Raw genomic sequence first — 23605 nt, forward strand, 5'->3', positions numbered from 1 at the left:
TATATATTTAACTATCTTCAGGCTAAAAGGTAGACCATGTAATCAATTGTGGCTACTACACAATTGATGAATTCCTTAACAACAAGATTTGGAAGCAGGCCACTTCACTCTCTTCTCTCACATGATCTAAAGATTGTTAAACTACAAAATGATGTTGAACTATAAAATGATGTTGGAAATGTAGAATCTGCCTTTTAAACCTTAAAATAAATGAATTTTTTTATTGACTAAATTGGTTTTAAAAATAAACTGTGAGAAACACATCTCTTTGAAGTTGCTACTGTTGCTGATTGGAACAAAATTAAAAAGGATAAACTAAAATTAGCAATGTGTCATCATTTCACCCTGAATCAATAGTGATGGATTTGTTTGCTTCCAGTTAAGAGACAACTACTAAGATTTCAAAGTCCAATAACTGGATTATTCCCAGTGTTGTCTTCTGATCTGCACATTGGCAGTGTAAGAGACAGTGTATATTGTGCAGCAGCAGTATGGGGCTTATATCAAGCATACAGGTAAACAAAGCAGTGAGCTAGATCAAATCTAGGCTACAAAACTATTTGACTTAGCTCCTATTTTAAGAAACAGATCTTTATTCAACAAAGTGCTTTGCAAGTTGCACAAGTGCTTACTTGACCTATGAAAATAAAAGGTAATTTTTGGTGGATCTAATACAAATCCTTTACCTACACAGCTTGTCATATCGAAAAGCAGCCTTAATTCTTACTACTCTCTGCTGCCAGAAGCAATAAACTAATGAACCATATTTTCTTTTAAATAAATTTGATAATTTGGTACTTATTAATCTAGGTAAGCTTTAGAATATACCAAATTCAAATTCATTTTCTGGTAATATTAGTATAGTTTATTAGGTAAATGGTATTAATTTTTTTTGACATTATGAGACAGGTAACCAAAAATACTATTGCTATTTATATACTAATATAAAAATGTTGATCTTTTCAGGCGTATTGATGACGACAGAGGCAAGTCGCACGAACTTGGTCAGAGCACTGTAAAATGCATGCGCGGTATACTCGAATGCTGGATAAAGCAAGCATCCACAGTGGAGGCCTTCAAAACCCGACAAAGTGCAGCGCATGCTCTACATGTCAAATTTCACCTCACTACAGGCGAGCCTGTGTTGAGTGATGAACAGTACCACCACTTGCAGATAGATGTGATATCACTGTACCTGTTGTTCTTAGTTCAAATGATAACATCTGGGCTTCAAATTATCTACACACAGGTAGTAACTATTTATTATTTGTTGCCCGCGACTTCGTCTGCGTTTGATTTTGTTTTTTCATGTGGCATTAAATATAGTTGCAGTTCTAAAAAAAATTAAAGTATTCAGTATCGCTAAGCCTTAAATGAGGGGTTTGCTGCTGTCCGCTGAGGAGTTCTGTTCTCTATCTCCAACCACAGTTTTGGCAAAATTAAACACATATTATAACCTCTATAGTACAAAAATAATTATTTAAATCGGTTATAATTTGTCTGAGTTATGGTGTTAAATCTGCAAGCACTTTAATCCCCTCTCCCAAAGGAACCGAGCTTAATGTCGGGATCAAATGTATCCTATATTACTTCTAACACTTCCAAGAATATGTGTACAAAGTTTCATGAGAATCGATTAAGTAGTTTTTGCGTGAAAGCGTAACAAACAAACTTACATTGACATTTATAATATTAGTACGGATTATCTGTATAAAAACGGTTTTGAACATTAAAAACACAGTGGAATTAATTATGCTGTAATAAATTTAGCTCTGACCCCTAATAACTAAAATGCAGTTTTTGTAACATGTTTCTTCATTTTTCCAATAGATAAAGTATAGATCGAAATATTAACGGAAACAAGTTAAAAAACAGCCACTATTCTTTTATTATTTATTAAAAGAATTAAGGGCTTACATATGGGTCCCAGAATTTGGTATATTTTGATATACCATAGTTATGCAATTTAATTTTCAGGATGAAGTTGCGTTTGTACAAAATTTAGTGTACTATGTAGAAAGAGCATACCGGACCCCCGACTATGGAATGTGGGAGAGAGGCTCCAAGTACAATGATGGAAAACCAGAGATCCATGCCTCATCCATAGGTAATTTTTTGAAATAAAAAAATATATATACTACGACAATACACACATCGCCATCTAGCCCTAAAGTAAGCGTAGCTTGGTTTATGAGTACTAAGATGACTGATGAATATTTTTATTAATAATATACGTAAATACTTACAATATACATATAAACACCCAGACACTGAAAAACATTCATGTTCATCACACAAACATTTTCCAGTCGTGGGAATTGAACCCACGGCCTTGGACTCAGAAAGCAGGGTCGCTGCCCACTGCGCCAGTCGGCCGTCGAAAAACTATTTCATTAATAAACAAAAATGTATTTTCAAATATATTTGCCATGCATGCAAATGCACTAAGACTGCCTTTGCTTACCAAAGCTTTTAAAATTTAACTTAGTTGTCAAATCATCATTATTTATTTATTTTTATTACATGTTTGTGTGATGAACATGAATGTTTTTCAGTGTCTGGATGTTTATTTGTATTTTATTAATATTCATGTATATTAATCATAAAAATATTTATCAGTCATCTTAGTACCCATAAGACAAGCTACGCTAACTTTGGGGCTAGGTGGCGTTGTGTGGTTTTTCGTAGTATATTTATTTATTTATTTTGTGTAATAAAATGTAATACAGGTATATTTTGTGTAAAAGTAATAATTATAATTTTTAGGTATGGCCAAGGCGGCCTTAGAAGCCATTAATGGGTGCAATCTGTTTGGCGATAAGGGTGCGTCGTGGAGCGTTGTGTATGTCGATATCGATGCGCACAACCGAAACAGGAGCATCTTCGAGACGATGCTGCCTCGGGAGTCTAGTTCTAAGGTATTTATTATGTTCTAGCTCCTTTGGTCTCTTTAGATACTATGTATTATAGTAAACAAGTACAATAAGTAAAAGGAATTATGGAGAGAGTATCCAGCAATAAATAAAGCTGTATATATATGTTTTTTGTATACAAAATATTATATTCCCAAAATATTATGACTAAAATAAAACACCTTTAAAGTTTTATATTTTTTAAATACTAAAGGTAAATTATACCAAATAACTTGTTATAACAGTTCCAAGGTTAATAATCATTGTAAATGACAAAATATGTCTAGTACTCGAAATATTCCCTATGCTCTATTTATTAAATTATTATAATTTCAAGTTTATCATGTATTTTAGTTCCCAGAAGTAAATAAGGAAAATTAAAAAGACAACTCTAGTGGTCATGATTTGTAATTACCTTTTCCACTTATCTACTACATAATAAATGGAAAACTAAAAGACAAATGAATAAAAGATGACACTGAACATTCTATAGTGATACTCTGCCAATATTGAAGTAAAGGTCATTTAATATTCTCAGAGTAACTCAACAATTCACGGAACAATGCTGTCCTCCCGTTATGGAATAGATCCCATGCATGTTGCTGTGTGAGAGAATTATTGTTTTAATTCTTTAAGGGACATTAATGTGTTTTTCTGTGTCCATAGTAAACTGTGACCGAATTTCACCTTAAATGTAAATAAAGCTAATGTTATTTATGATTGTCAAAGTGTATTTTTTATGGAAACTGTAATGAGTAAAGTTAATTTATATATTACCATAAATACTCCTTCAAATAGCATCCGATTTCCAAACAGCCTTGTTTAACAAGTGGCTTGGGAGTCATATATAGTTTTTTTTCCACTACAAGTTAGCCCTAGACTGCACTCCTACTATGGCAGCGGGCTAACATGTTTGGGGTATGCAGTGGCGTGCATAGAGGGTATGCACAGGGTATGCAGATGATATAAAATTTAAAAAAATCTCCAGTAAGAGTTATAAACAACTTAAGGATAGGCATTGTAAGAGTTATAAAAAGCCTACCCTTAAGCATTTATAACTATAGTCGTAAAAATGTAATAGGCCCGTTTTTACATTTGTGCAAGACCATAGAATGTAACTTGGAACGAAACTGAAAGAAACAATAAAATAAAAATCAATTACATACAGTGTTTTAAAAAATACGTAAATTTTTTTGGGACGTTAAATAATATGAAAGAATATATCGCGAGTATTCTTTTTGCGCTTACTTTATAGTAGCATGCAATTTATAATTCTTGCGAAACGTTCCGAAAACAGTTACGTTCTGTCTTTTTTTAGAGCTGTAACCATTTTTTACTGAATATCAAAATTAAATATTGTGTAGTTATCTTTACTGCAAAGAATCAGCTTGGTGTACAATGAATAGCTCAAAATGGGTTCTAAATAATGAGTCTGAGTTGATGTATCTGACCAAGCGGCACATGACTGAAGCGTCCCCGCGCGCGCTGCGCAGTTTTTCGTTCCTCATCTTGTAAAGTTGACTGTGCGCTCGTTTAAGTTTGATATATATTGTTTACTATTACGTTAACTGACGTTATGGCTCTTCTATTTTGGACATTAATTTAAACATAGTGATTTGACTCGATTTTTGTGTTTGTTGTTATATAGTACTAACTCTGTTTCAACATGTTGAAAAGTGGACGTATAATCAACAGCCAGTCATGCGTATTGGTTGTGAAGTTAAAGGAATACTTTGAACGAACGAACACTTTACAATACATAATAATATCAATCAAGTACTGATACAAACTTGAATTGATTTATCGTGAGTATCGAGTCCCGAGTCTTATGGTTCCATAACTAGTTACGTCACGATGACAAATGTCAAAACGGGCCTATTACATTTTTATGACTATAGTACGGATGATTTTCTTCATTTTATATCATCTGCATACCCTGGGCATACCCTCTATGCACGCCACTAGGGGTATGGCACCACAATCGCAATTTGGAAATTATTTATTCCCAATAAGTCCCCGCCGGGGATTGGAACCGGGGCCTCCACTAATAAGAACACAACGCTTACCACTGGGCCAGGAAGATCGTAAAAATGGTATGATATGGTATAGTTAACTTCTATTTATATCTCTTACAGGGAGTGGACGCTGCACTTTTACCTACTATATCGTTCCCGGCGTTTGCTACACACGAAGAGCTACTCGTTCAGTTAACCAAGAATAACATCCTTAATCGATTGCAAGGAAAATATGGGTTTAAACGATTTAGTCGAGATGGCTACAAATGTGTTTTAGAAGATACTAATAGAAGGTACTTTCTAATTCTTTTAATTAATTATTTCATCTCTTACTAGATGTGCACTGCGGCATCGCCCGCTTAAATTTGGGATTTTGAGATTTTTTCACAAAAATGTTTTTATCTTACGTATTTTTTTTTCAATGAAAAGTATACCTACTATGTTATTTATAATACCTCCAAGAATATGTATAAAAAGTTTCATGAAGATCGGTTGAGTAGTTTTCGCGTGAAAGCGTAACAAACAAACTTGCATTCATATTTATAATATTAGTAGGCATAAGCGGTGATAACCTAGTGGGTACAGCTTTCCTTTCGTAGAGATAGAGTCCGAGCCCCGGCACGCAGCTCTGACTTTTCGGAGCTATTTGCGTTTTTAATTTAAGATTTTAAATATCACTGGCTGTAAACGGTGAAGGAAGACATGAGGAAACCTGCATGCCTGAGACATCTTCATAACATTGTCAAGGGCCTGTGAAATCTACCAATCCGCACCTGGCCAGCGTGGTAGACAGAATTGAGTTCTTTTTAATGGAATAATAAATATAAGAAAAAAAATTAAAAATAAATAAATATACTACGACAAAACACACATCACCATCCAGCCTCAACAAAGTAAGCGTAGCTTGTGTTATGGATACTAAAATGATTAATGAATATTTTTATAAATAAGATGTATACATAAATACTTATAGTATACACCGAGACACTGAAAACGTTTCATGTTCATCACACAAATATTTTCCAGTTGGGGGAATCAAACCCACGGCCTTGGACTCAGAAAGCGGGGTTGAAAGCTGCTGCCCAGTGCGCCAATCGGTCGTCAATATGCTTCTTTTGATTAATTATTTTTACAGGGTTTTTGCACCCTTCAACAGTATTTCGTAATTCCGTTACAAGTTGTATAACAGCTCAGAACCTTCTCTATCATGTCAGCTTTAAAGGGAAAAATCGCATTAAAATCGGTTGGGAGATTTCAGTAGTCTTGGGAAGTATTAACGCCATGCTAATTTCTGCTGCCAAGCAGTATTGTTTTTTTATCTGAAGGTCCTGGTTGCCAGTGTAATTACAGGCAAATGAAGTTTTCCACCTACACCTCAGGTACAGGCATAGATCGACACTTAGTTGGAAATATTCCACGCATGCCCTCCGAAGTATTGCCCTGTTTATAGACGATGGCTTTCCACGTAAAATCAAGTGTTATTATGAAAAATAATGCCACCGACTGACACACAGATACACACGTTAAACTTATTACTGCTTATTGCTAGCAGCAATAAGGCCGCTTATACATGCCTACAGTTTTTGTATTCTTTTATTTTGTTTACTATTTATTTTATGTATATTTTGATGTTTGTGTGCAATAAAGTATTTTCTTACTTATTCTCTGCCTAGTGCATAAAGGAGTGGAAGAAGATTCCATTCCTTTATGCACTAGGGGTTAAAAAGAACTGTAAAAAAAAAAAAAAGGTATAACTAATAGGTATTACAATGAAGGAGAGTTGAAAGAGTTCGACGGCATGGAGTCGGAGTGGCCGCTGTTCTACGTGATGATGATCATCGATGGCGTTTTCCGAACGCTGCCCGACCAAGTTGAGGAGTACCAGAAACTGCTCAAATCTCGGATCTATATGGACGAATATGGCGGTAAATCGAACTAATGTAATTCTTTTCTTAGCCGTTACAGTCTTGACAGACTGACCGTGGTCTTGACCTAAGTGTTGGGACTCGATTTAAAATCCGTCGCCACTCTTCCCTAAAGGTTGCTTGTCTCTTTTTCCTAATTTTTTTGTTGGAACGTCGATGTCAATCTTCACTTGATGTTGTCCATCTCGACGGTGATCCACCGCGTGCTCTAGTAACTTATATTTTCCGGCTCAATAGGATTAATTTAATCGGTACCCGGCATTAACTATGCCTTAGTACAAGTGGAATAGTTTTTGCATATCAAGCTCTGTATCGTCAGAGTACAATAGACCTAATTGTACTAGATTTAGAGTCGCAAATCGTATGCTCCTGATTTTTGTTTTACAAAGGTGCTGTCAAAAGTTCGAGCTTAAAAATTGTAGTCGAATTGGAGCTTTAATACAATTAGAATAAGATTAAATTTACTTCGATGTCCAAGTATTTCCACACTCGAAAATGACTCCTCGATTGCGAACGAGAAAATCTATTATGCTACTTTTGTGGATTAAAGCAAAAATAACATGATTAGGTTACTTTATTCAAATACCACCGCTTTCGAAAGCGGCGATAGCCCAGTGGGTAGGACTTCGTCTTTTGGGACTGAATTCGAACCCCATCACGCAACTCGGGACCCCAACGTCCACCGGTTCTCCGAGCTATGCGCCCCGCAAATTGCCGCTTCAGCTTTGCGACTGGCTGATCTATGTCGGTTACCCTAGTTCTTCGACGGATCGCCTCATTTCTGATTTGATCACATGGAGTTACTCCCAACATGGCTCTCATTATCGCCCGCTGTGTGGCTCTGAGCCTTCTTATGGGGCCCATAGTGAGCAACACAATTTGTACTAATACAATTATAATATTTCAGACCCGGTAATCCCTTGGTACTACTACGTACCGCGCGAAGGAATCGAGGCTGAACGGGCAGAACCTTATTCTGTACGCAGAATACCAGCCAGTGAGTATTTCTGAGGTTATCTCCTAATGTACAGGGTTAAATAAAATATACCAGGAAGCTCTCGGACTTGTAGTTCCTATTATTAAAACTAAAAACTTTTGTTCTAAGACTTTTAAAAATTCGGTATTAATTTAAATAAATAATAAATCATGTTATTTCTCTAAAGTGACATTACACTGTGCGAACCAAACCGCAGCGAGCGTGCGAGTCGTCGTTAGCGCGCCGTTGCCGATGTCACATTACAGAGTAGTAACAAGTAGAGTATCTATGTAAAATATAAAATATCGAATATTTCACATATTCAATCAAGTTACAAAAAAAAGTAGCAAAAAAATTTGTTACTTTTAATGCAAACAACTATAGGCCGAGAGTTTTCTGGTATTTTTTATTAATAAACGCGGCATAGTGATAGAATAATTACGTAGTTTTTTCACGCTCTGACATTTAAAAAGTTGCTGTTAGTCGAAGTATGACAAATAATTCCGACGTTATGCCACGTTTATTAATAAGGGTCATGAGTATCCAAAGATAAAGAGCACATATTTGTATGGGTGTTTTGAAGCCTTGGCCCTGACGTATGTTTTGGTATCATTAGGGTGTGATTATCTTAAATAATTTGTTGGTAATTATGAATTCATGTGAATGTAAAAGCACTGGCTAATTTTATTAATGAATGACTGAAATAAAAGTTCTTATAATTTTAAATAAGTTTCATCATATCATACAGGGCACGAGGCTCCTCCCACAATGAGAAGGGAATGGTAAATAAGGGGAAAATAAGTTTACAAGACATAATTCACTTTAAAAGTTCTCATTTAAATGACAATCAACCTAAAACATAACAGTTCGATCCTAGACTCATCTTGTATTGAATGAAGATTTTATTTGTGTTTAGTTGAAATAATTCAAAATTCTTGAAAATGACAACGATGTACACTAAAACTCCCCAGTTAGGTTAACCATGTCTGATATTGAAAGGAACTGTTTCGGTATAATATTATTTATAAAGACCAAGCGATCAAAATTACCGCGAGAAAAGAGCAGCTTCGCTTTAAGACACTAAATCGATTGTAAAAAGTATAATATGATTGCAGACCATCAAGGAGAAGGCGATAATAAAGGTAACACTAGTGGTTTTGAGAATGAACTGTCTGCTGTGCTAACTTTCTGTGCCTTTCCTAGCATTTAACTCTATTGTTTATGCGAAATAAACTAAAATTTCTAAGCTACAGCATTTCATATTTTCATTTTTGACTGTCTTCTTCTATAAAGCAAAGCCAGCTAGACAAGATAAATAATGTACATCAACTTTTTCATCATCCTGAGTCTATTGTTTTATTCTATTAAATTCCACTACTGGGAAAAGGCCTTTCAAGGAGGTGTGAAGTTGTTCTAATTCGTTAGTAATTTTGTTAACTTTTACTTAACCTTGAATAAATAATGGAAACCAACGGCTTAACGCATTCTCTACAGCACAAGACCAATTTCTTAATTCTGGTATAATACTGAGAATTTCCTCGATGACGATTCCAATACTAAATCGACTGTTGTCGAGAATGTCAACAACAGTCGATGTAGTATGTCGGTCGAATGTCGGTTTAATGAGGTTGAATCAAACTTATTTTCTTGTCTCGCTGGCATTGCTGTATTTTTATTTCTTCCTAGTAATTAATCTAGCTGTCTCTGCGTATAAAGTAAAATATAATCTATTTTGCTTAGCTATTTGCATCCTAAGTTAGTACATCTTAAAGCTTCAGGTGATGGTAGTTAAATAATATTTTTCATGGAAGTGTTAAATTCAATATTTTTTTTTGACAAACGCAGCGTATTCGGCAATAATTATACTTAAATATTCCAAGTTTCACTGTTAACAGTGTCCTAATGAAGAGAGCAGCCTCGCGATGAAATTTCTCACTGATGTCGATGTGTAGTTTTGACGCTCACAATTCCTCCTCACAATATTTATAAACGGCTAAACAATCTATAAATATTGGCTTGGTGCCCCCGAATGCGTCCGCGTTTGTTTCGGTATATAAAATTTTTGCAGGAACCGTTTTTTTCCCGGGTTGACTGTTAATGTACTATGGTGGAAACCAAGATGCAAGGCATTTCTCGATCTCTAATGGAAGGCTCAAGTGTCGTAGGGCGCGCTGAAGTTTGTGCAATTTAACCCCACAAAGACACCAATTTGGGCATTCACGGCAGTAGCTGCCTCGAATAATCTCCTGTTCCACTTTTCTCTCCACTTTCCACTCCAGTACTACTTTTAATAGCTTTGTGATGGAGTCAACATCTCGAACAAAGTGCAATTTCGCACTCAGTTGCAAGGAAAATTCGAAACAACCAGTAGTTTTTAACAAAGCTAAAAAACACTATGGTGCTCCAACACTTATACAGAATTAAATAAAAAATATCAGAAAGCTCTCGGCCTGTTGTTCACATTAAAACTTTAATATCTCTTACGCAGGAATAAAACACCATGCACTTTATTTTCGAGCGCCCGCCGCGTGGCGGGATCGCCGGTATGACATATTTTATGTAACAGATTTTGTTCTACTACTTTTTGTTAACTCGATAGTTTGTGAAATGTTTAATATTCAACAATTTATATAGATAGTGTACCTATTAGTTACTACCTACTCCGTAATGAAAATTGCAGCTTTTTTGTGCGCATAGTCTAATGTCACCTTACAAAAATAACATGTTTTTTTTCTATTTTGTATATAATAAATTATATTTATTACTGAATTTTAAAAGTCATAGGGCAAAAGTTGTTAGTTTCAATGATAGTATTTATAAGGCCGACATTTTTTTTGTATTTTATTTAACCCTGTATAGCAAAAGACCCTCATGGAGTGTTTGTCACATCATGGGCTGGTACTCCTCCTGTTTGACAGGTTACAAAACAGGCAATTCAGTGGTTAGCTCTATTTTTGTGTTCTATAGAGTTTATACACCTTTTGCGAAGAGGATTTGTGTGCTTGCTGCTTGGTGTGGAACTAGTAATTTTGTAGACATTAATTTATATTTTTTCTGTTATTAACGGATTAATAAAAGTCATATCAACCTATGACTGGCTCATCACAGGACACAGGCCTCCTTCCACAATGAGAAAGGTTAAGACCGTAGTCCACCACGCTGGCCTAGTGCGGATTGGTGCACTTCACACGCCTTTGAGAACATTATGGAGAACTTTCAGGCCAGCAGGTTTCCTCACGATGTTTTCTTCACCGGTTCAGCAAGTTATTGCTAACATAGAAAAATTTAAAGGTGCGTGCCGAAGTTGGATAGAGATGTCCAATTCCTAACCACTAGCCGCCCTGGCTTAGCACGGGTTTAAAGTAGATACCACTGTAGAGCAGTTTAGAGCGATTAATACTACTTATTATGATTATGATGTATTCGACAAATTAACTATCCACTTAAATCACTCTATCTAATGCTGAAACTGCATTATAATCTGTTGTTTAGTTTAAAAGATCTAAGCGTACAAACAGCTAGAGCTACTTTTTTCATCAATACTTATATTATAAACGCGTACGTGTGTTTGTTTGTTTTTCATTACTTCACGCCCTAATTAAGCATTCAATAGACCAGAATTTTGGAATAGAGTTAGTTGTAATGATGGAGAGTGACGTAGGCTACTTCTGATCCTGGAGAAACATCAAATTCCTAAGATTAGTTTTCAGGTACATTCATATGTTTACATCGAATGTCTTCCTTCCGTCCTGTCCTTATTTATTTATTTATAATGGACAACCAACAGTAGATACTATAATGTATTATTATATTGTATGTATAATAAAAACTAGCTCTTTTTTTTGGAATGACACATTCACACATTTCACAGCATGCATTAAAATGTAAAAAGTCATTCCTATAAATTATTTACAGTTAATTATTAGTCTGTTAATATAAACCTATAAAATTATAAATATTTAAAGCTAAGTTACAATTAATAGTTTAACTTAATCAATCATTAGGAAACAAAACAAAAATGAATTAAATCGGATTAAAATAATTAATATTGATGTCTTCAAAATAATAAATAAAATTAAAATTAAACTTAACTAACTAAAATTTAAATCAGATTAATCAGTAGAAAAAATATCTATAACTTTTCGTCTAAATTCAACATAACTGTCATGAAAAATGTCTAAAAGTCATTATGCTTAATCACACACTTATTATAGCTACACTTACAAGCTTACAAAGCAACCGAATAAACTCGTCACCGTCGGTACCATCGCGATGCGCTGCCAGTAGTATGTAAAGATACAGTAAGCTGTCTGACGCAGACACAGGCGGGCTGTTCCTCTGGGCGCAGTCGCTTTTCGTGCTGGCGCAGTTACTGACGGGCGGACTACTGCATGTTAACGAGTTGGACCCCATCCGGCGATATCTGCCTTCGTACAACAGGCCAAGACGCGCCGGACGGTACTCCGCCTTCCAGGTGGGTTTATTTTTTATTCCGCTACAAGTTGGCCCCTGATTGCCTAGCCTTGCCTGACTTGCTAGCCTGTTAGCCTGTTAGGGGTATGGCGGCAGTATTAAGCCCATACCTCGAATCGGTAACCTATAATAATAATAATCTTATTCATAATCTTTTTGAGATTAGATCAACTAAGTATATCTCCTATCTTAATTCAGATATTGGAATTCGGACTCATTTCGGATTTTACGGTTATTTCTGGATGGTTCATAAAATCTGAATTTATGTACGATATCTTTTACAGTGCTATATCGCTTGGCGGCTCTTTCTTTCGATAGGTTGTAAACTTGCCTCGACCTAAGCGTACCACTAGATTAACTAAAATATTCTCACATTGTCCCTCTCCAGCCTTCCATTCCAAAATTCGATTGTTAAAAGTGGGCTGGTGCCAATTCAACGCTCGAAAATACCTAAAGGTTAGCTCAAACTAAGACGCAACGCGACGTGACGTGTATTATAATACCTACAGAATTTTTCACTAGATTAAAATGCAAAAAAAAATAGTAAGAGCGCGAAAGAGATCAAGATACGTGTCTAAGCATGGTTATGTCGCCCTACTGACCTTACTGATGTGAGATTACTGGATTGGAATAATAACATACTGCTATAGTGTTCATCCAGCATTTTTCAAATTCGATAGTGTGAACAGCGGCCAGGGGGCCTAGTAGATTTTCTACGCATGTCTACTTCTTCGATCGCGTGAAAGTAAACTGCGATTTGTATGGAATCCAAAGAGCCATCTATTTACAATACTGAGAAACACTAGATGGGGCTCTTTTGCCATTTCGGCACCATGATGCCAGTCTAGCGTTCGAATTAACTTACTGGAATACTGCGTACGTAAAGTAATTATTTTCTGATATCAATGATTCATTAGCATTTCTCTCAGGCTTTATTTTATATTATAAAACTCTTTTCTGTTTCAATGCAGGCCAAACCTACATATGTAAGTATAATATCAGTTAGAGGCGAAGCGTATAGTATGTACTATAATTGTAATATTGGCATATCGACATACTATAAGAAAACTCTTTTAATAACCCCTTCGTGAATACTACGAATAATTTTCGAGGCGTGCCATGTGATCTCAATGCATTTTCGTTATTTTTAATTTAAGTCTCGGTTGACCTACGCTTAAGGCCGTACTGTAGAACTGTTGCTGAAATACCTGCTCTTAACTCGATGTTGGTTTATTAATACGGGCCAACGTTTCCGAGTATCAAAACATTATAGGATTACAGTAAAACAGCCCTAATGCAGTGCATATTAAAGTCGTGTATTCTATACAATAATTTTTTAGACAACAATTCGTAAGAGCTATTGAAGAGTGGACGGACTTAAAGATTTTAAACTAAGATTTTCGTGGTTAATCAACATTTCTTGAGTCCCGTCGTGACCACGATCCATGCAACTGGGTCGAAATATCGACTATTCCAAAATATTATCGTGGTATGTACCCGTTGAACTATACTTAAGAAGTGGACGGACTCTTATATATATAAAGTATTGCACTAGATAGCATTAATCGTTACAACATATAAAAAGTTGAAGGCGTGTTAATAAAACAATAATATACAGGGTATAGCAACTGACCTCGTCGTGCAAGTGGTTCTGATCGCCGAGTCGATGCGTTTGCAAGCCATGATGGGCACATACGGGATCCAGACGCAGACTCCTCACGAAGTTGAGCCTGTGCAGGTCAGTTAAAGTAAACCCATAATAATGAATAAATAAATAAATATACCACGACAATACACACATCGCCGTCTAGCCCCAAAGTAAGCGTAGCTTGTGTTATGGGCACTAAGACCACTGATAAATATTTTTTATGAATAATACACATAAATACTTATAATATACATATAAACATTAAACACCCAGACACTAAAAAAATTCATGTTCATCACACAAACATTTTCCAGTAGTGGGAATCGAACCCACGGCCTTGGACTCAGAAAGCAGGGTCGCTGCCTACTGGACCAGTCGGCCGTCAAACCAAAAAAGCTTGAAAAATCTAAGTATTTCTATAGCAGATAATGATAAGGGACACCTTATTATTCTCTGCTGTAGAATTTAGGCTGAGAGTTTTCAAGTTGCTATATAAAAGCTCATGAAATCAAGAACAGTTGCAGTCATCGGTTTTAATTCACCGTTAGCAAACAAAGTTTAATATACACATTTCTATGCCTACAGTTTAAATTCAAATTCAAATTCAATTCAAATCTTGAGCGCGTTTCGTTTTGAATTCAGAAAGATAAGACAACGACGGCCTCTGTAGACTAAACTTACGGATACATACGCCTTAAGAAGTCGATTCTGTACACCTGTACCTGTAAATTAAAATAAAACACACTACAATAAAACAGAACTACGAAGTCATGTCATTTAACTAAGCTGTACTTAATGTTTTTTTCGATTATCTTCAATTCATAGCGACTCTTCCTTAAAACCTTTTATTCTTTACTAGTAGCAGAGTCGGACATTTTATTGTTCGAAGCCAATTTTTTAAGATAGTATTTTCTTGTTCTATTTCTGTAGATATGCAGTTCCACGCAACTAGTCCATGTGTACAGAGAGTTAGGCGTGTGCGGGAAGCTGAAACTGACTGGAAGACCCATAAGACCTGTCGGTTCGCTTGGTACAAGTAAGGTACAAAATATTATAGCCCAGCATTACTTCCACGTGAAAATTAATAAAGAAAATTAGTAAGGGTCATGCTACTTGGCAAATTCAAGGTTTCGAAATGAATTCCTGTACTTAGAAAGAAAAGAAAGAAAATATCTACTAATATTCTTTGTATTTGCAGATCTATAGAGTGTGTGGTATGACGGTGTTGTGCTATCCGTTGATATTCGAGGTATCGGAATTTTACCTGTATCGAGATATGGCTTTGCTAATCGACGATATTAAGACAGAATTGCAATTTGTTGGAAAGTAAGTAGTAAAAGTTGGTCTTACCTATTACAACTTCAGAAAATCTAATAGCCTGAAACACACTCACATCACATGAGTGTGACACACTCAAACCTTTGTATGGGATAAACACAATATTAATACACGTTAACATTCACTTTTTATATGCCTCAATAATCAGCCTATTCGGCTTATATTTTTGCAAATGATTGCGTTGTTTCTAATCCACTGTAGAAACCTTCTTCTTAAAATAGCCTAGCCTTATATACTGTTAAGGTGTGAAATCACGGATTTGTACCGACTGAAAAATTTAAACTCGTTATTTTCTCAGAAGTAACATTATTATTGACCAATATATTTACCGTAATTTTCTTTACATTGCTGCTTTATTATTTATACCGATAGTTAGTTTATCCCTTTGCGATAGAACTCTGGGGATCTACATTCGATAAATTGTAAGAAACAAACATTTTTTAAACTATTCAGGCTGGAAAAAAGGATTAAAAAAACATTGTAATAATTGACGGAACAAGCAGATGGCATCCTGATCAACCAAATTTCTGGACAACCTTAAAACAGAGCAACACGTTCAACAAAGTACCACTCTGTGTCCATCAACCTGAGTCGTAGGTTAAGACTCATGACTGTAAAACAACGCCCTACAGACTGACTGACACAGCAAGAGTTTTTCTGCTTCGTGGCAGAAATAAGCATGGCGGTAGGGTACTTTCCCAGACGAGTTCTATCACGAAAAGGTCTACAACTTCTAAAAATTTATGTGTTCTGATCAACTTTTACAAATAAAATATTGGCTCGCAGATATTGGCGTCTGTCTGGTCGCCCAACAGTTTGTTTGTTGGTCCGTGAGGAGCACATGCGTGACCCGCACTTCAAGCAGATGCTGGACCTATTCGCCATGCTCAAGAAGGGCCATTGCGACGGCGTCAAAGTACGCCTCGGTAGACTGCAGAATTTGATATCCAGCTCTTGTATTGGTGAGCCTTTAAGATTTTTTTTTTTCAAGGATATCGCACTACCAGGCCATGGCGGAGCCCGGATTTTGGCTTGCAATAGGCTTAACTAATTTTTTTTTTTAAATTTTTTTTAATGTTGCGACCCTTAAAACATCCTCTCACCTCAAAACATAAATCTAACAAAGTCAAATATTTCTATATTCAAATAGATGGCACTTTTGTGGCATACATTACATGTAAAATATGACATAGCAGTGAGTTAATGGCGATAACAAAATGTCTACGCTCAAAACTAAAGCTATGAGGGTTCCAAATGCGCCTTGGTCTAAGAAGAAGCTCACAAAAAACTTAGCCGGTTGTTTTTTTGGTTATCGCCATCTCACATTTAAAACTATTAAAGAAGCAACCTGGTTAGAGCAATAATTTACACCCAAGCATTTTCATCGTTGACGTAGTTTAGGTTTAATACAAACTTTGAACTTTTTAAGAGACATCTCCAAGATATCAACTGGTAGTTATTGTAAAATTGTATACAATTTCCCTTAAATGAATTACTTATTTTATGTAGTCTAGTATATAAACTTAACAGTATAACTAGGTTTCAACTTTAATCTACATCTATGCTAATAATAAACCTTTCAGCTTTAAATTAAATAGAGTTCTTCTGTTAGCTTGGAGTATTTGCTCTGAATTTGGAAGATAGAAAACCTAAAATGATATAGGTGACTATTAACATTGGTGACCGTTATAAGAAATAAAGTCTGTCTATTAAAAAGTTCTGTGATAGCGCATAGGTTGCGTTCTGGGCACACTCCAGATTTACAATAAGGGATTCGAAATTAAACCTTAATGATATAGGTGTGTTTCATACTATCTTGTTATCCCCAAGGTCTGGCCAAGCCTATGATATATCATCTTTATCGAATAGGGACGATAGGGCTGAGATATGTTTGTAGAATGAGCCCCCCTTATTGATTAAATTAGAATAAAAAATAAAATAATGTCTAAAGAATCCTCGAGCGAAACTGACTAGCACGGTGGGCGACGTTGTAGATTATAGAATAGAAGATCAAAAAAATTTGCATTTTTAGGTAGTGTGGAAAAAAATTACTTATCAGAAGTTGTCTGCAGGCCAAGTGATGAGAACCGTTAGAAAACTATGAATAGGTTTCTAAAAATTTTTATGATCAGTTAAAGTTTATAGTACGTTTTACCCTATTATTTACAACTAAGTGTTGATATCTGTAGCTAAAACGATCTTGTCCCATCCCATCAACGACATTCAACGTACTACTACATGCTTGAAACCATTTTTTTTAGAGCATCTTGACTTTATGAGTCAAGGCGATTTCCCATCGGAAATGTTCACGCAGTTCAAGCAACTGCAGCACGACTACATCGGCTACCAGTCGCTTACTGACGTCCCTCGAACCCTCACCTATAAAGAAGAGGCCCTCGACTACGAGGCGTATAAACACCGATCTACACCCGATGTTGTTTCCACTTTACGCACCACTACTAACATATTCGCGCAGTGTCAACTGTGGGGGATACTGATGCAGCGAGAAGGACCCATGTATGAGGTAATTTCTTTTTTCTTATACGTCATTATACATGCTGGTTTGCGTAATGGTAAGTATGTTTAACTTCGGATTGCGAGTTCCTGGGTCGGGTCAAATTTTGTATGGAATTTTTCAGGTAACGTTTTTTTACCTGAAAGTTAGAAAAATTGCGGATTCTAACCCAGTCCCTCGGACAGAACGTTAAATTGTCGATGACGATTTATTACGCCGCTTGTATGCAGCGAATACGTACGAATCGTTTTATATTGTCTAACCATCTCCTGGGGGATCTAGGGGTCTACCAATACTGCGCTTTCCAATGAGGGCTTGCCACTCCAGCATCTCAGGATTCCAACGTCCATCGGTTCATAAATAAAATTTATCATACCTTCAGTACAGTAGCAGAGAAGGAGGAAAAGGCTCCTGCTACGGAGACATTTTATCAACAGTGAAAGGACAAAATGTTTATCTTTCCCACAGTTTATCTAGGAACTCTCCGAGCAAGGCCGCTGTTGGAAATAACATATATTTAATGTCAAACGGGGGTAATCTCCTTTTTCCTGATACTATGGCAGTTGGAGAAGTAGTTGTCACAGCATAAACTTTTTGTCCCTCGTCTATGCTACCCGTGCAGAATAGATGCCTAAGTGGGCAAAATTCAAATCCTTTGACCAAGCTTAGTAAATCAAGGTTATTGTGGGCATTGTATTTAAATAATTACCTGCTAGATAAACGGGACGAGTGCTCTGGACGCTCTAAAGGGTCTGTACGGCAGTGCCGGCGTGCTACGGCATTGGCGCGCTGTCCGCTACTGCTCGTCGCTTCTGAGCCACACCGTGGATTCTATAAGCCCTTTCATCACCACAGTACTCGTCAGCGGCAAACAGGTATAAATTCAAAAATGTTTTATTCATGTAGACCTTATCACAGGCACTTTTGGAGCGTTCATACATTTAACATTTAAAACCAATTGAATGATGATGCTAACTGCATTCGTTAACTCAAAACTAAAGCTAGGAGGGTTCAAATCGCGTGTTTACCTCATATTGGTCTAAGAAGAGCGTAAAAAACTTAGTCAGGTATACAGGTATACAGTTTATTACCCCTAATAAGAGTTGTGATGATGGGTACTGTCCGATTCTACTATGCGATTCATACGCAGATTATTCGGTATGAGCCTATCAGCAGATCGGAACAGTTGACTTCAATGAATCTGACTGTAACTTGGCAACAATACTTGAGTTAACGCAAACACTCACTGCGGTGGCTCAATGAGTTAATTAAATTTGCGCAAGGACACTGGGCCTTCTGGCGGCGTTGACTTGAACGCGCTGGCTCGAAATGGACGGCGCAGCGATGTTAAATTTCAGGTGCGGTGCGATGCAAGAACACAGCGCTACATAGTAGTAACTTAACTGTCACTCGCTCCGAACGCTACCAACTAAGTGTTATCGGCGCCGACCCTTAAAAATCAGTTGACGTATCCTTAAGTGTGTCACCTCAATTGAAATTGTTCGGCGGAATTTGTATTCATTATCGACATCGCTAGGTAATTCTGGACACATGTCTCCTCTTGAAAAACAAAGGTATTTAGAGCTTAAAAATTTATTTATTTCAAGTAGGCTTATTCAATAGGCACTTTTGATACGTCAAGTCTGTCTGTTTGTGGTCTACCACCGGTTCGGAAGACAGATTACAAGTGATATGATGATATTGACGAATTCTGCCACCAATTTCTTCCACTTCACCTTTATGGTATATGGCATTTCCAGCTGACTGTCGGCGTGATCGGACGCAAAGAGACGGTGTTCGATAAGCCCATGACTCCCGGGGAGATCCAATCTGTGATGTACTCAACCATACAGCCATACGACATCATTGGCGCTGTGCTGCAACAGGTACGTTTTTGCGTTCTCAGATGACTATTCGACACGTACAAAGCTTTTTGCATCTCCGTTTCTTGTACACATTCTTCCTTGAAGATTCCTTATATTTTTTGTGATAGCGCTCGTCCGATGAAGTACTACCACTGTGATCATTACCGCCGACGAAGTTCGGAGCCAAGCCCAGAAGAATGAAGAAGCTATCAATTTTAAATAGTTTTTTAATCTATTCTGACCGAAATAATAATAATAGTTTCTCACTCTTACATAATAAAGTGCGTAACCAAAGTACTTATTTTACATAATATGTTGGTTTCAGGAGATAGTTCTCTATTGTGGCCGTCTAATCGGAACCAATCCAGATATGTTCCGCGGTATTCTCAAAATCCGCGTTGGTTGGGTGCTCGAGGCCATCCGTATATATTTAGATCTTTTCCCGCAAGAGAAGCGAGCTGACGCCACATTAGAGAGCTTGTCCCCATACAAGCTCCGCACTTTGCTACAGAGAGTGCTTACTGTATCCGACTGGGCTGAGGAAAAAGGGTATGTTTTATTATATTCTGTTAATATTTCCTAATTAAACTGAAGTCAAATACTTAGTTAACAAAGTCCGGCTCGAAGGACCAACATTTACGGTCTATTCCCATATAATAAATAATACAAATGCTGGAGGTATGGTATATTATTGTGAATTGATTATGCATAATATTGAGCCAATGAATGAATATAAGAAAAGTAAGTTAGTGATGCTAATGCAAGTACAACCTACATCCAAGACTTGCTCAAACGGGCGCGTCTTGCACGCAGATTTCATCAATGTTTTTTATTTAAATCCGCATGAATAGTCTCTGTATGCATAAACTATCCGTGTGTCAAATTTCGTTATGATCGATTCAGTGGCTAAGCTGAACAGAGGAAAAAAACAAATAGACACACTGATATAGACCTCAAATCGTGAGCCGCGATCGGTTCAGGTGGCCGTATGCTAAATTTGGTGCCAATCAGCCGCGTACGACCTAGTATGTTTATGAAGCATGTTAACTTATCAATAAGCAATTGAGAATAATGTTCCTTCTTCTTTCTTAGATTAACACCCTTAGAGCGACGTAGATTAGAGGGCTGCCTGTGTCGTGTGCCAAAACATTTTTATATGCAAGTTTGGGACATTCTTTTGCGAACGCCTAAAGGAATCGTTGTAGAGGTAAGTTAACTTGTATCTAGACATTTAATACATTATTTTATCACTACTTAAATAAATTTGACATTATCTATATAAATTGATTACATATGTAAAGTACTTTATAGAAGTTGAGCTTCTATTTTATAGGGTCACGCAATCCCCGCGCAACCAACGCTAGTGAACATGTCGCGCTCGGAGTTATCGTTCGCCCTACTAGTTGAAGAGGCACTAGTGCGTGTTCCTTCTGCTGAGAGACGTCAACTGTGTGTCGAGCTTTTGTGCGTACTGGCCACTATACTGCGCCGCAACCCGGAGCTTTATCTACAGCAGCCGTTGCACCTTGACAGACTTTTGGACGACGCGGAGCTCACGTATGCTAAGGTTGGTGTTACCTTAACTAACCTAAGTAGGTTGGAAACTAGTGAGCATATTGTATTCGTAGTAACATACGCCCTACCAGGTAAAGAGACTAATGCGTGTTTCTTCTGCTGAGAGGTGTCAACTTTGAGTTTAGCTTCTGAACTTTTTTCTGAATTCTGTGGCTATGCGTAATGGTCACCTTTGCGCCGGGGCCTTGACCTTGTCTACACCAGCCGTCGCACCTCGAACAACTGTTGGACTCACTTATGCTAAGGTAAGTTAAAAGGAGCACGAGTGTGCGCTCCTTCTTATAACACTGGTCTGCTTTTGGCGACTTATGATGACGTCCGTATACCTAGATGCGGTTCTATCAACGCTACGTTTACCGGTGAGTGGTCTCTATTCCAGCACCTTGGACACGTCCATTATTGGTTCGTCAAACTAAATTCTTCGCCTATTGCCAGTTCGGTTTCGACCATTTGAGGATGTCCGTTACTCTGGTTCTGCTGCGGATCTCCTAATTTAGGATTTAATTAAGTAGAAATACTTTGAGTGTGTCTCTCATCGACCGCTGAGTGACTTTTATAAGGTCTACCTCATTTCGGAGCCATAATTCGTTACTGGCTTCGCTAATTAAAGACTTTGTCTTCGTTATGCACAAAATATGAAATGGAGTTTCCCGAACTCTTGCTTGGAGTTGGATTCGGCAGTTTACTTTTTTCAAAAAAGATATATTTACCTACCTAATTGGATTGTGTGTCCTTGTTATACCTACATACTCATATACAATATCGAGTGAATTCCTCAATGATTTTTTCTAGCTCCTATCCTAAATTATTGGGGTTGGCACAACATGTCTACTTTAAACTAAAAAGACAGACCAGACCTCTCTCGGTTTTATCATAGATAATATTTACAAGCGTTCGCCGTGGCTGCGTGGATTAAGCGAAAAGGCCCCGAATCTGAATCTGTGCTCCTTTTTATCGCAGAGTCTATCAGTATTTTTGAGCATCTGCGTAGTATAATTCCGGTTCCTTTCGCATCAGACTCATTTTAAGAAGAATGGAATTAAATCTTATTCGCTGTGGTAATTTGTTAACAATAAATTTCCATTTGAAATTCTTGATGCTGTTTTGGTTCTTATACTGCGTGTAAATGAAATGCTCTGAAAAATTACGGACGCTAAACGTTTTGATATAGGACAGTGGCGTGGCAGAGGCCGGTGCGCTGAGTGCGGCGATGCCGGGCGTATCGCTGGGGTACCTGGCGCGAGCGGTGGTCAACAGCGTGCTCCAAACTGCGGCCGCGCCGCATTCGGAACGTGCGGCGCATTCACACGACGCATGCCTAGTCGGTTAGACTGAAGTCTATATACATACCAGTCCATTCACTATAACTTGTCTTCTGTATAAAATCGGGGACAAGTAATTAGTCAATGGACTGTAGTCTTCATTCACCCAACTTCTTATACGCGTGGATATATTTTAGGGATGAATAAAAAGTTATATTATCCGAATGGCGTTCAAATCCGTAGCTAAGCTAAAGAGCATGGTATGCCGCAAATAATAAAGTTAAAGTTTAGTACTAAAGACAACATTATACGCTCGTGGAGTGAATATTGCGACCAGGTGCTTAGTCTGGGTACATTAGCGCGGTAATACTTATTGGAAGCTGCGAAGTATACATGGGTTTTGTTTTTCATAGTTTTTTTTACAAATTGATATTAATAATACAAGAGGTATTATCAATCTGCCAATTAAAAAAATCATCTGGCAAAATCATGGAACAATTGAATCCTATATAATTTTATATTAGTTTATAAGAGTATTTTATTATGACTAAATCATTGATTACGTATGCATAATTGTGTATATCGATCTAGTAGGGAAGCAATGTTGTAATCGTTGTTAAAGAACTTTTAATTAAACACTATGAAAGAAAAAAAGACAGATTTTAGATATTATCGCTATAATCGCCCATCGCCATCCATGTCAATGAATCTGTACTGATATTTTTTGTAAATTAAAAGAATAATTTTATAAAAGATTTACTATATTATATTGTTATGACTACAGTTCTCTGTAAGTTCCAATTTCTTCTTACCTGTCTTAAAATGTAATGAATGTATTAATAACTATTTATTAGAAAACTTCTAAAAATATTTAAAAAATAATAGAAAGATACATAGATAAATTGGTTCTTTCCTGTTTTTAACACATACATTGCACTATAAAGTATTGGAAAGATTACATTTTAAGACATGTAAAACGAAATGAATTTTAAGTACACATACCTAAATCAATGACATGTATTATTTTTTTATAAAATATTTATAATACTAGGTACCTGCATACCTATGTTTATATTTAACCATCATTAGATAAGTAGTAAG

At 36.7% G+C, this 23605-nt stretch overlaps 1 protein-coding gene across 4 annotated transcripts in view; it reads left to right on the forward strand.

Annotated features, from left to right (window-relative positions):
- Nucleotides 1-23604, forward strand: part of LOC120637341 (probable phosphorylase b kinase regulatory subunit beta) — a 27912-nt gene extending 4308 nt beyond the window's left edge. For 3 of the 4 annotated variants that reach the window (XM_039909139.1, XM_039909142.1, XM_039909141.1), the window contains exons 3-22: nt 380-515; nt 967-1249; nt 1978-2107; nt 2767-2918; nt 5048-5220; nt 6689-6852; nt 7760-7849; nt 8944-8970; nt 12148-12302; nt 13920-14039; nt 14880-14990; nt 15148-15275; nt 16074-16249; nt 17549-17811; nt 18519-18677; nt 19563-19688; nt 19993-20216; nt 20760-20874; nt 21001-21234; nt 22414-23604. In XM_039909139.1, the coding sequence (XP_039765073.1) occupies nt 380-515; nt 967-1249; nt 1978-2107; nt 2767-2918; nt 5048-5220; nt 6689-6852; nt 7760-7849; nt 8944-8970; nt 12148-12302; nt 13920-14039; nt 14880-14990; nt 15148-15275; nt 16074-16249; nt 17549-17811; nt 18519-18677; nt 19563-19688; nt 19993-20216; nt 20760-20874; nt 21001-21234; nt 22414-22572 (3125 nt within the window). In that variant the 3' untranslated portion in view covers nt 22573-23604. The remainder of the gene's footprint in view (nt 1-379; nt 516-966; nt 1250-1977; nt 2108-2766; nt 2919-5047; nt 5221-6688; nt 6853-7759; nt 7850-8943; nt 8971-12147; nt 12303-13919; nt 14040-14879; nt 14991-15147; nt 15276-16073; nt 16250-17548; nt 17812-18518; nt 18678-19562; nt 19689-19992; nt 20217-20759; nt 20875-21000; nt 21235-22413) is intronic. The other variant, XM_039909140.1, reaches the window with a different exon arrangement.
- The last annotated feature ends 1 nt before the right edge of the window (nt 23605 follows it).

The sequence above is a fragment of the Pararge aegeria genome, chromosome 3 (genome assembly GCF_905163445.1).
Source record: "Pararge aegeria chromosome 3, ilParAegt1.1, whole genome shotgun sequence".
NCBI classification, from domain to species: Eukaryota; Metazoa; Arthropoda; class Insecta; order Lepidoptera; family Nymphalidae; genus Pararge; species Pararge aegeria.